Source organism: Pholcus phalangioides, unplaced genomic scaffold (genome assembly GCF_987345545.1).
Source record: "Pholcus phalangioides strain wild (caught in Gottingen) unplaced genomic scaffold, Ppha-v1.0 ptg000011l_1, whole genome shotgun sequence".
Classification (NCBI taxonomy): Eukaryota; Metazoa; Arthropoda; class Arachnida; order Araneae; family Pholcidae; genus Pholcus; species Pholcus phalangioides.
The window spans coordinates 35,879,423-35,892,363 of record NW_028301604.1 but is presented as its reverse complement, the minus strand read 5'-3'; the positions used below and the strand labels follow the sequence as shown (position 1 = coordinate 35,892,363).

Here is a 12,941-nt window from a genome sequence, read left to right as displayed (position 1 = left end):
GATTCCACCAGAAATGAACAAAAAATTCACGATACGAAAGATCTATACATCAAAAATAGTGTAAATATTTTATTCCGTTACTATCGACGATATTTATGATGTTACAGTAAAACATTGCAGCTATTTAGTCTCAAAAGTAAAATCGTATTTAACGAGAAATCATACGCTCCTAGTCCGTTAAATTGAATGGTGTGCAATCCTTTCCCTGAGATACTTCTGACACGTTGAGTGCTGTAAATCACCTCTTGCTACATCTTCCTTCAACTTATCCTCCCTTTGATGCCCTCCTTGGCCTTGGCTTCGGTCGCAAATACTACGGTTTTTGTTTCAGTCGCAAATAAGAACGCGGGTGGCGAGCCGTCCCAGGCACGCGCCGTACGAAGTATGGCCTATAGGTGTTTATTGATTTTTATTGATTAAATAACAATTATTATTATAATATATATTATTTTTTTATTCCCACGTTTTTAATCATTTTTTGGCATTGGGCAGTAACCAAATATGGATATATATAACCATATATAAAAAGTTTGGCGATAAGAAAAGTCGCCAAATCGCGGTAACCGTATAGTGGGAATTTACCATTATTAATTTATATAATAAAAAGTTAAAAAACACAAAAAAGTTCATTCTCAAAGTATGATAAAAAATTAACAAAACATCTAAAAAATAATAGTAATAAATAATTTTAAGAAAAACACACATGCAACAAAAATAAGAGCAAATTTTTCTAAATTAAAAATTATGTGCAATTATAAAGTGGCAATTAAAGTTACTGTGAATAAGTTCTTGCTTCTCCTAAAATACCACCATCTGCGATGTAAAACATGGTAAGGATTCAATTATAATTGATGAAATGATTTTGATATATCAACATAATTTACCCTATCAAAATTTCATGTGAACAATTGTTTATTCAAATGTTTTCAATTTCCATTCAAACAAAAAATTGTACGCTTTACTTTAAATTTTCTCCAAATTTTCATTTGAAGGCACACAATATGTTGATATATCAGCACATTGTGTATCTGATATATATCTTTGTCAGGGTCACGATATAGATCTATACATGTTCAGGATATAGATCTTTGTTTTCTATGATAGATCTATATCAGGTCTATATCGCGTGAACCTGACAAAGATATATATCAGATTCACGATATAGATCCATGTGAGATCCAGGATATAGATCTATGTCTTCTAAGATAAATCTATGTCAGAGGTCTATATCGTGAATCTAATATAGATGTTTGTCAGGTTCACAATGTAGATCTATGTATTTCAAACTATATTAAAATAATTTATTGTCCCAAGTTGTCCTTCAAAGCAAAGATTATTCACATGGAATAAAATACATATTCGACTGAAAAATTAAAGACTTGATCAATTGATATCAATTGATCACCATATAGGACGAGATCGTTCTATATCACAGTTATGAACGCTGGTATTCCTCTGACATTTCGATGTATAACGATATGATTGATAGATATGTCGATGTGCTACTGGGGAAGCAACATTTGTGAAAAGCGACTCACGGGTGATTTCCGACCAATTACAGAAGGTGTCCAACGGGAAACGGTTCACTTGAATTTCCGCAATTCGCGGTTCATCACGGTTCATTAGTAGCCAACAGGAGCTGGCAATATGAGCCCTCGCGGTTCTTTAAATGAACTTCTTTTCCGACCGAACTTCTTCGGTCGGACCTTACTCAGGCCAAAACTCACAATTGCTGACAATGCCACCAGATCGCAACTTATCCGAGGATGATGTCACTCTCTGCTGTCCATACGAAGATTTTTAACAGCTGGCTGATGTGAAGATATCTTTAGGAAAGAGGGAAAATTCAACTGCGCCTCCGGGGAATCGAACCCACGTTTCACTTTCCGGGTGAACGCACTAGACTACAGAGGCAACGAATATCTAGAGCTTACCTTGGAGCTCGTGTGCACTAAACACGAGCTCCAATTTTTATTTACAAAACACACTCACTGCGCTAAATTGTCCCGAGCTGAATTGTCATGACACCTTGCGAAATATATTGAATTCCACAGGCTTCAAATGTACCCTTTTTAACGGGAGATATTCGCTATTGGGAAGTCTCCGTTATTGGAAAGTTCCACTGTATTCTATTTTGTGTGTGTGTGTGTGTGAGTGCGCACATTGAAAAAAAATTGTCGTGTGCACTCTGAAACGTTCATCTCAATTGTTATTTTTTAATATCTTTCAGGACGAAGTTTTCAATGATCTGCTTGAGAAGGAATTGAAAGATAAAGGTGATCTTGATTTTTGCTGACCACGTTTCTTTGCTTCCACTAATGACAGAAAAAAAAAGTTATGTAGCTTTCAACAAAATAGAAACAAAGTTAATTAAAATTTCAAGGGCACGAAGGGAAGAATAGTTTATATGATTATTTATTTCGTACGAGTCAAAATCAATGCACTCAGATGAGCTAATGGTAGTTCCACACTTATAGACAAAATCGCGCGGCACGTGTCTATAGACATTGTTCCGCAACAGTTATACAACAAATAAAAATACAAAGGCCACAACAGGCAAACTTCCCATCGAAGTGGCTGAAAAAATTATCCTCATAAAAAATATGTATGTCAAGTAACTAAAACACAGCAACCCAGTATAAAAGCATGTATCACCAAAAAAAAAAATAATAACTGATAATACATAATATACGTATTATCAATACTGCCTATAAAAAAAATTATGGTTCTCCTATCATCGATAAGAAATAAGTATGGTTAGTTTGTCGATTTATCCGACTATGTCTATCGAACTTCTTTTTAAACGCAGGAGTTGTGTTAAAATTCACGACCCCGGAGGTAAGCTATTCCATTTATTATTAACCCTATCAGAGAAAAACTCCCTGCGACACTACAACCAGGAATTGTTTCTTTCAAACAATACTGTTGTCCCCCCCGTGTCGAAGCAGTCGATTGACTGCGTATTAATAATTCATGGTCCATCCTATCCATCACGTTTAAAATTTTAGACACTTCTATCATATCCCGCCCGACACCTGCGTTCCTCCAATGTAAACATATTCAAGAAATCAAGTCTTTCTTCACAGCTCATGCCTTGTATGACAACAAGAACACGCTTAGAGCGTATTCCAGTGCCGGACGAATTAAGCCTCAGAAAAGCGGAAGAGTGACTTTAGAAGAACGCGAAGGGATCTTTTTAAGAATGAAACCGAGCATTCTATTCGCTTTTTTGGCCATTATTAAAACATGTTCAGAAAACCTAAGCCGCTCGTCAATGAGAATTCCCAAATTGATGACCCTAGTTGCATCCGGGATAGTTATACCATTAAATTTGTAGGTGAAACGTGGATTGGTCGAACCAAAATGAGCGACCATGCACTTACCAGTACTAAAGGTCACGATCCATTCATTAGCCCATGCTGTATTCATATTCAAAATTGTCTGAAGCATCTCCCTATTGCTGGGATTTCCCACTACCCCCATTTCTTTTACGTCATCTGCGAATTTGATACCCTAAAAGAGTTTATCGATAAAAAGTGAAAAAAGAATGGGACCAAGGACACTTCCTTGAGGGACACCACTTTTGCACTGTCCAATCAGAAAATTCTCGGTTCACCATAGCCCGTTGTGACCCATCTCTCAACCACTAATCTATCTAAGTCATCAAGTCTCCCCCTATATATATTCCCCCTCTCATATAAAAAAGTTTCAAGAATTTACCATGTTTGCCCCATTACCCCATCGAATGCCCTTCCGCGCATTCGATGCCCTGCTAATAAAAGTCTGAAGATAATAAATGTCTTTGTTGGACATAAACCGCAAAAACCACAGCCGGCGTGAACCGGCGTGAAGTAATCCGTATTTGTTCGGTCATTTTCAAAGGAAGACGCTCGTTCCGCTGCCTTTGTATTGAAAGGCATAAAAATTATTGCTTCCCCGAGTCTCGAGACGACCGCGTATCCTGACAAAGACTTTAATTATCTTACCAAGGGTCCCCTAGCAAACTCTCGAGGGACTGTACCTTTATGTCCAATTTCGTGCTCGTGAGCATTTGATCCACGTTCCAATTAAACATATTGGAGGAATCAAGGATTGCATTCAATGATTGAAATCATCGTCATTTCATGCATTCATGTTAAACTTGCCGTAAGGACGCTCGTCTTGTGATTATGGGTACAGGCAAAGCTCGTGACTGGATAAAGGTTGAAGATTTGTGACCTAGAAGTTTCATTTCTAGCGCGTGAGATTCCACGCAGATTTTTTTTTTTTATTCATTTAACTGATTTATTTTATTTTATTGAAGTCGCTGCTCTGCCCTGTGTAGTAGACTTCCTATTATCCATGTAGTTGACCAGCTCAAGAGTCATCGAAAACAAAATCCGCAAATTATCCACAAATTATACAGGAAATACTTTTTTCTGGATATTATGCCAAGGTGAACTTGGAAAGAAAAGTCTACTGGTATCCACCAAGGATTCGAATCCAGTCCATTTGCGAACTGGGCAAACGCACTATCCGTATACACCACAAGAGACAAGACCATTACTTCTGTATTTATGCATTGAGTCTCCCTCATACATTAGCTGAGAAAAAAAATCAAAAATCACCTCACTGTCGCTACTGAATCCACAAAATAGTTTAAAAATATAGCAAGATTCTTGAGTAGGCCTACTTTCCTGTAAGGTATATTCAGTGATTACTTGGAAAATTACAGAGGGTGAGCGTGTCATGTTCTGTCAAACGAAAAGGAGGTGATACACGAGCCCATGTGGAACATGGAATACTCTACCAACCCTGTCTTGTCTCTAACCGTATTCGAGTTATGGTGGATCAATCATGGAAAAAATTAGTCTGAAAAACCCAAATTTGTGAAGTTTCTGAGAGACCTATACGAAACTAAGCACATATTTTGAAAGAATAGAAAACATCCTATAAGCCGATGCCAATTTCATCGAAATATCTGTTTTTAATGGCGAAAAACACACACACACACACAATCTCTGAAAAATTGGCAAAATTCAAAATTGAATTGTCACCAAAATATTTAATCGTCAATTATGCAGACAAACTTCTAGCTACAATCGGTCACATTTACCAAAAACTAGTCCATTGCACCAGCTTTCGAAAGAGCTTACAATGAACCATATCGGTGATCCAGTTCAAGAGAAATTTAGTCTTTTGTTTGCAATATATCCCTGAAATATGCATTCGTTGAAGTAATTTTAGTAGGTTTTGGACACAATTCGATTTTTCACCTCACCGATCCCTCAACGTTTGAAGTTCGCCATTAAATACAGATATCCTATAGATAGAGGTACTCTCACCTAATATGATTTTTTTTGTAAAAACCAAATCGTCACCAAAATTTGTATTCGACAATTCCGAATTTTCGTCGAAAATCTACTTCGGCAAACGATAACTTTCAGGGATGTATATTGAGAACAAAAGGCCGAATTTCTCCTTAACCACAACACTGATATGATTTATTGTAGGCTCTTTCGTAAGCGGGTACAATGGAGATGTGTTTGGCAAATTTGATCGACTGTAGCTAGAAGGGTATTTACATAATTGGCGATTACAAATTTTGGCGACAATTAATTTTGAACTTCGCCAATCTTTCAGCACTTTTAGCTCGCCATTAAATCCAAGTATTTCTATGTAATTGTTGTCATTTTATATGATTTGATTAGTTTTTCTGCTCTTTGCAAATAACGGGAGTCCAGTCAAGTCATAATGGAGGCAGTTTGTTTATTTTCGTGCTCTGTTAAAAATTTTGTTTTAAAACGTGATTATTAGGTTATGGCAGGCAGTAAATGCGTAATTACTGTTTATTAAGTCTAGGAGTAAAGGTGCATATGTGGATTTGTGTGGTGGTGTGAAGTAGGAAAGAAATTTGGATATTGTTAATGCCACGCGTGCTAAATCGGTGCAGTCTTCATCAACTAGCGACGGTTATCATCTTCCGCTATAAATGACTCAAATTTTTTAGTGAATCAAGGTGTAAATTTTTCATTTGATTTGTCGGCGGGAATGTCAGCTTCAAAACGGTATGAAGATCATTCAAACATTCCAATTAGTTCGAAGTGGATGGTGTGATTACACAAACTCCGGATATAAACTTCAATGGTTTTCAAGCGGTCAGGCTAAACTATATTTAAGGACCGCCTGGACATGATAGGGGTGAGCGATTTTTGAAACTTGATAGCAGAGATCATTAATCAGAACATTTGCTATAATTCAACCTGTTTATCGTTGCCATAACTCTTATAATTGGAAAGCAGAAATTTTCGTTAGTACGCTTTCATGGGTGATTAGTACACAATGTTCTCGACAGATGGCACTTGAAGGGACTTACATGGATTACGAACATTTTTTTTTTTGCATTGCATATTATTGAATTTAACATAGAGAAAAGTATATGATGGAGACGCCAAAGCTACCAAAAAGGGGAGGCGCACAAAAGAGGGCTGATGCATAAAAAGAAACAAGCAACGGGAAGGATGAAAATCCAGAGATACAGGGAGACAACCAAAACGAGAGTCAAAGACAAGAAGGAAAGAAGGACCAGATCGGGAAAATCAAAAATCCGTAGATGGAATCCAGAGAGCAGTGGAGACACGAGGAATGAGAGCTCATCACACCCTACGTTTAGCCTCTCGACATCAACGAAGTCATTTTCTCCTTCAGACTTTATTCCGAAACAGGCAAGAGGAGACAGAGAGTAAAAAGAGGATAGAGAGGTGAGACCAAAAACGGTGGAGGTGGAATCGTTGGAAGAAGAACAGGTCACGCAGGGGTCAAGGGACTCGCTATACCTCAAGGTGAGCTGGACGTCGGAGTCTGAGGAAAGTCGGCTGAAGGAGTCAGAGGAGGAAGACGAAAAAGCGGAGGAAAGTTGTAGATTCTGAAAGGACCTGTTTGAAATTGATCCGGCTAACGAGCTGTGGCACATAATCACAGAGAAGACTGGATATGGACCCAGCGCAAAATATAGGATGCCACAGAGGTGCCATGGGTATGTAAAGGCCCTGATTGAAGAGACAATCATGATGGCTAAGGCACATGATGTGTCAGGAAAGATGACAAGCACCCCGGCAGGAGGAAAAGAGAGTGCCCTCCGTGTAGAGATTGATGTGTCTGAAATATCGAGGGAGACTCCACGAATAGACGCCAGAAAGGACCAAGGAGTCGATGAGTTGGTGAAGAAAGGGGAAGTAGCTGTTCAGGAGGGTGCGGAGGAGGTTCCAATCCAGGTTGACAAGGAAACACAGACGGAAGAGAGAAACATATTAGAGGAAGGGCTGAATGGAATGGATGTTGCAACCCAAACTGTCGAATTAAGCACCCAAATGGAGGGGAGAAAGGTCCCACGTGAAATTTGGGAAAGAGATAGGAATAGGCAGGTGAGACTGATGGAGATTAAGGAGCCGGAGAAGCCAGAGGTGCAGACCAAGGAAGAGAGAAAAGCAGGCGGAGAGCAGGTGGACAGAACGAATACTAATGATGCAGACAACTGTGATGCCCAACCGGAGGAGAGAGAAGACCCACGGGTTAGGGAAGGAGTTAGGGATCACAGCAGACGGAAGAGAAGACACCAGACAATGAGCAGTGGATGAGAATGGGAGCGAGGCCCAAATCAAAACCCGGGGAGAGAGGATGTGAGGAGGAGATAGAGGAAGGAGAAATATTGGAAGAGAACCGAGAGGAGCCGTCAGCAAGAACTAAGGTGAAAAGAGTGAGATGGGCGGACTTCCACAGAGAGGATACTAGAAGAGAAAGGAGGGAGCCGCAGTCGGAAGGGATGACGGATATCCAGAGGAGGTTACTAAACATGGCAATGCAGACCCCAGACACACAGAGTGAGTCAGAAGGCCCCTCGTATGCCAGAGCCATGAAAGAAGGGGAAAAGATCTACACCGTGTTGATGTTGCCAAGACACGAGGAGGACAAAGGAGAGTTCCCAAAGCTGTTTAGGGCAAGTGCAGAGAGGTTGAACCTGAAAGGAAGGATAGTGAGAATCATGAGTATACAGAGGGGCTGTGCGGTGGATTTGAGTAGTGCGGAGGATGCCAAGGAACTCCCCAGGAAGGTGGCAGAGATGAGTGATTTGAATGAGATGATGGCGCTTAGGCCCCCAAAACCAAGGAGGGAACATATCATGGTTAAAGACAGGAGAATATTCAGAAGCTGACGGATGGCATTGCAAGAGTACTAGGACAGGAGGCAGAGGAAGTATTTTACAAATTCCAGTTGAGGGCAAAGGTGGAGGAGGGGAGACATATTGTGGTGGAGGTGAGAGCGAATAGAGCCTTGGCTGAGACACTGAGGAGGGGCGAGATGTGGATTGGGAAAAAAAGAGTGAGGGTGAAGTTGTTCACACCCAGATGCTTGCGGTGTCAGGCAATGACGCATCATGCAAGGAGGTGCACCAATGTCGATCCAAGATGTGCCAGATGTGCAGATTAGCATGAAACGATAGCCTTCCATAATGAAAGGATGCGATGTATTAACTGTTTATGGAGTAACCAACAAAAGGGCACCAGGAATGATGTGAGGCACAGCGCATCGGCGATATCGTGCCCGGTGTACCGAAGAGCAACCGGGAGGCCTCAGAGAGGGCCAAGAATGTCGGAAAGAATCCAAAGGAAGGAGGTGGAGAGCAAGAGCCGGACAGAGTATAATAAAGGAAGAAGACCCCGATGGACGAGAGGAGGGGGGCAACTTCTCGAATATGAGGGCACCAATGAAATGGAAATGAAGACCGGAAAGGGTCATTAGAATCAAAAACCAGGAATCCAGAGGAACAGGAGTAAGTGAGGGAAGAAGAGCCGCAGCTTCGAGACCGGACAGAGAAGTGGAAAGAAGAGTTTCATGGACATGAAAAAAAAAGTGCCCAAGGAGGAGAGGTACCCGCACTAACGGTGCAGATCCCAGGAAGAAAAAACGGATCGGGAGTAACGCAGGAGAGTTTCAGAGCTGACAAAGTGACGGTCGTGACAGAAACCAGACGCCAGGAGTTAAAAGAAAGAGAAAGCCCGGTCAGAACAGTGACATGGAGAGGCAGGAGGTAACAACGATGAGTTGAGAAGAGAGACAACAGGCACTGTTGAAATTTGTTCGTTTTTTATAATCTTTTTCACAGAACGATGACACAACACGGCACAGAGGCTGTGCCACTAGAGGAACCAGAAAAACAAGGGATCAGGTTCCTACAATTCAATGCTGACAGAGCGAGAGGAGCAATGGTACAAATGGCTCACAATGCTGCAGCCATGAGAGTCGACGTTATATTGGTGCAAGAACCTTGGAAGTATAAAGGAGCGGTCAGAGGAATCCCACAGGAGTGGAAAGTATGGTCCTCAAAGAACCTGAAAGCGGCGATCATCATAGCCAACAAGAAGATGCAGGGAGCAACCGTCAAAATTGGAGAACACTCAGCCACAGTTAGGGTGCGGGTTAGAGGAAAGGAGATAACATTATCTAGCTGCTACTCATCTCCATACGAGGAACTGGCACTCGACGAAATAAAGGAGACGGTAAGGAGGAGTAAAGGAGTACCAGTGATCACAGGAGCCGACCCCAATGGTCATCACGAGGAGTGGTGGTACAAAAAAAGTGACGACAGTGGAAGAGCAATCCACGACATGACTATGGAGACTATGGGTCTTGAAGTATTCAACAGAGGGAATACAACACCGACATACGACCTTGACGGACGAGAGGGATGGCCGGACTTAACGATGAGCAGTAAAGCAGGGGAATTGAGCGGATGGAGCGTAGGAAATGAAATCACTGGAAGTTTACATAAGTATCTGCACTTCTGGTGGGGGAAAGAGAAACCAAGCCCACACAGAAGAACGTATAGTACGTCTATCAGAAGGATCAATAACTTCGCAAAAAAAGCTCAAATGCAGGACACAACAGATGATAGACAATATCAAGAAAATCGGAAATGTAGATCAACTGGACAGAATAACTGAACAAATAACGGAGGTGATAAAGCAGACGGCGGTTAGGACCCCAGCAACCAGAGAGGCACCGAGAAAAAGGAGGGCACCGTGGTGAACCCAAGAGCTAGATGTACAGAGGAAGCTTCTGAGAGCCATACTCCGAAGATGGAAGAGAGCCTCGGAAGAGAGAAAGATAGAATATAGGGTAGAATTCCTAAAACAGACAGCGATATACAATGGGTTGATAAGACGAACTAAGACGGAAGAATAGAGGGAGTTATGTGCGAAAGCGGTAGACCCATTCGGGAACGTATATCATGCGACAGTCAAGACAATGAGGTCTACGGCCCAGGTTCTAATGGGAGAGTAGGCAGAGAACATGGAAGAGGCATTGGAACACCAACTCCAAAGACTCTACCCGATAGATGAAGAAGAGCAGAACAGAGAGAGAGGACAGGAGACAGCAGAACATGGTCAACATCAGGGAAGGACGGAGCCAAGGATAACGGAGAAAGAGATCCAGAGATCGCTGAATAAAACTGGAAACAAAAAAGCGCCAGGCCCAGATGGGATAACAATACCAATGCTCAAAAAGATTCACGAGGAATACCCGGGATTGCTCACTGAGTTATATAACAAGTGCCTGGATCTGGGTAGCATACCGAGGATTTTCAAGATTGGAAAGATAGTATTGATGCCCAAGACAGGGAAGGAACAAGAAAAGTTGGAATCGTACCGCCCGGTGACACTACTATCCCATACGGGAAAAATTCTGGAAAGAATACTGGTGACTAGGACTGTCTATCACCTGGACAAGTAAAATTTTTTGCATCCAAACCAGTACGGATTCCGGATGGGGAGGTCGGCGGACGAGGCGTTGTGTGATATAATAGACAGTCTACGAGAAAGAAGAGCGAGACAAGAGCATACGGTATTAATATCAGCTGACATCAAGGGGGGCATTCAATGCTCTTCGTTACGGAAATCTCCGGAAAATAATCCAGCAACTGCCGATACCAACAGTGCTGAAGCTGACACTGAAAGCTCTCTTGTTCTGAAAGTTCTGATGGAGGTAGAAGGAGAGACAGTGGAGCATGCACAGACAAGAGGATGCCCACAGGGATCATGCTCTGGCCCCCTTATGCGGAATATAACGATGGATGAGCTGCTAAAAGAAAGGTGGAGGGAGGGGGGTCAGAGTACAAGCATTCACAGACGACCTACTGCTGTTAATCTCGGAGCCCAGATGGGATGATGTAGCGGAAACAGTTGGAGAAGCGCTGGAGACAATTGCAACATGGATGGATTGTCGAGAGCCAGCACTCGACAAAAGGGGTTACATGTGGTTTAGCACACGAGACAAGCGGCATAACATCTGGATGAGAAACAGAGACTCACATGGAGAAAAGAAATGAAATACCTTGGGGTGCTGATCGACAGCGACCTGAATTGGATTCCACATCTTCGACAGCAAGGAAAAAGAGGCCAATGCAAACCTACAGAAGATGATGGCCATAGCAGGTCAAAGATGGGGAATTAACGAGAGGATGAGAGGAGAGTATCTCTATGACCAGATGGCAACCAAGACAGTAACGTATGGAGCAGCCGCATGGTAAGCTAAACCGACAGAGAAAATGAAAAGACAGCTCGATACCATCCACAGATGTTTCCTGTTCTTTATGACAAGGGCGTATCACCAAATATCGACGGCGGCAATGCAGAGCATAGCAGGAGTACCCCCCCCCCTCCTGAGTTTGTATACTGACTTCGTATTCTCGTCAAATCAGCGAGAATATCCAGACTCAACGTGAAGGGTGACAGTTGCAGAAAGGCTGATAGTACCAGAGGAGGTGGAGGGAAGAGCTATAGGATGGGGTGACCACCCAGCTAATGAAATCCAGGAGCAGCAGGTCGTAACGACGGAGCGAGAAGAAGCCATCTCATACGAGAGAAGGACAATATTTACGGATGGGTCCAAGACGGATAGTGGAACAGGAGCAGCGTACGGGGGTGAAAGAGTCAAGTCCTAGAGAAAGAAACAGAGAGGAATGCACGGTATTTCAAGCAGAGCTGTGGGCGATCCGAAAAGCAATGGAACAACGGGAGGATAATTTGGAGAAGATGACCATATATTCAGACAGTAAATCAAGCTTGGAAGCTATCAAGGACCCTTTAACAAGACACGAAGATGCTATAGCCATAAGAAGAATACTGAAAGAGAGGAGGAATGTAGCACTGATGTGGGTGAGAGGCCATGTGGGCGAACGTGGAAACGAGGAGGCGGATCAGTTGGCGCGGGAAGCGACGAAACTGGAGACAACGTCCCAGGAGTAGAAGATCCCTGCGGCAACGGCCAAAAGAATAATTAAAGGGCAGACAATAGTGGAATGGCAGAAGCAATGGAATGATCCAAAAACAAACGGACGGCTTATTCATAGAGTCATCCCAAAAGTCCAGTGGAAAGAACGTTACTGGAGTAGGGAAAAGACATCTTCTACTCGGGCCATGGACCGTTTCCCACCAACTTCAAGCCTTTCAAAATTTCCGACAACGAGAAATGTACACTGAAGAGCCAAAAAAAAGTGGTACACCTGCCTAATATCCTGTAGGGTGCCCGCGAGCACGCAGAAGTGCCGCAACACGACGTGACATGGACTCGACTAATGTCTGAAAAAGTGCTGGAGGTAATTGACACCATGAATCCTGCAGGACTGTCCATAAATCCGTAGGAGTAAGAGGGAGTGGAGATCTCTCCTGAACAGCACGTTGCAAGACATCCCAGATATGTTCAATAATGTTCATGTCTGGGGATTTAGGTGGCCAGCGGAAGTGTCTAAAGTCAGAAGAGTGTTCCTGGAGCCACTTTGTAGCAATTCTGGACGTATCTAGACGTATCAGGGGTCCCATATCACGCCAACTGCACACGCCCCATACCATCACAGAGCCTCCACCAGCTTGAACAGTCCACTGTTGACATGTAGGGTCCATGGA

The 12,941-nt window shown here is 42.6% G+C and overlaps 1 protein-coding gene across 1 annotated transcript in view; it reads left to right on the top strand.

Annotated features, from left to right (window-relative positions):
* The window catches only part of LOC149080388 (acetyl-coenzyme A synthetase, cytoplasmic-like), a 1,034,375-nt gene that overhangs the window by 963,435 nt on the left and 57,999 nt on the right, over positions 1 to 12,941 (top strand). The window contains exon 16 of the mRNA XM_089239527.1: positions 2,231 to 2,276. Coding sequence (XP_089095653.1) covers positions 2,231 to 2,276 — 46 coding nt within the window. The remainder of the gene's footprint in view (positions 1 to 2,230; positions 2,277 to 12,941) is intronic.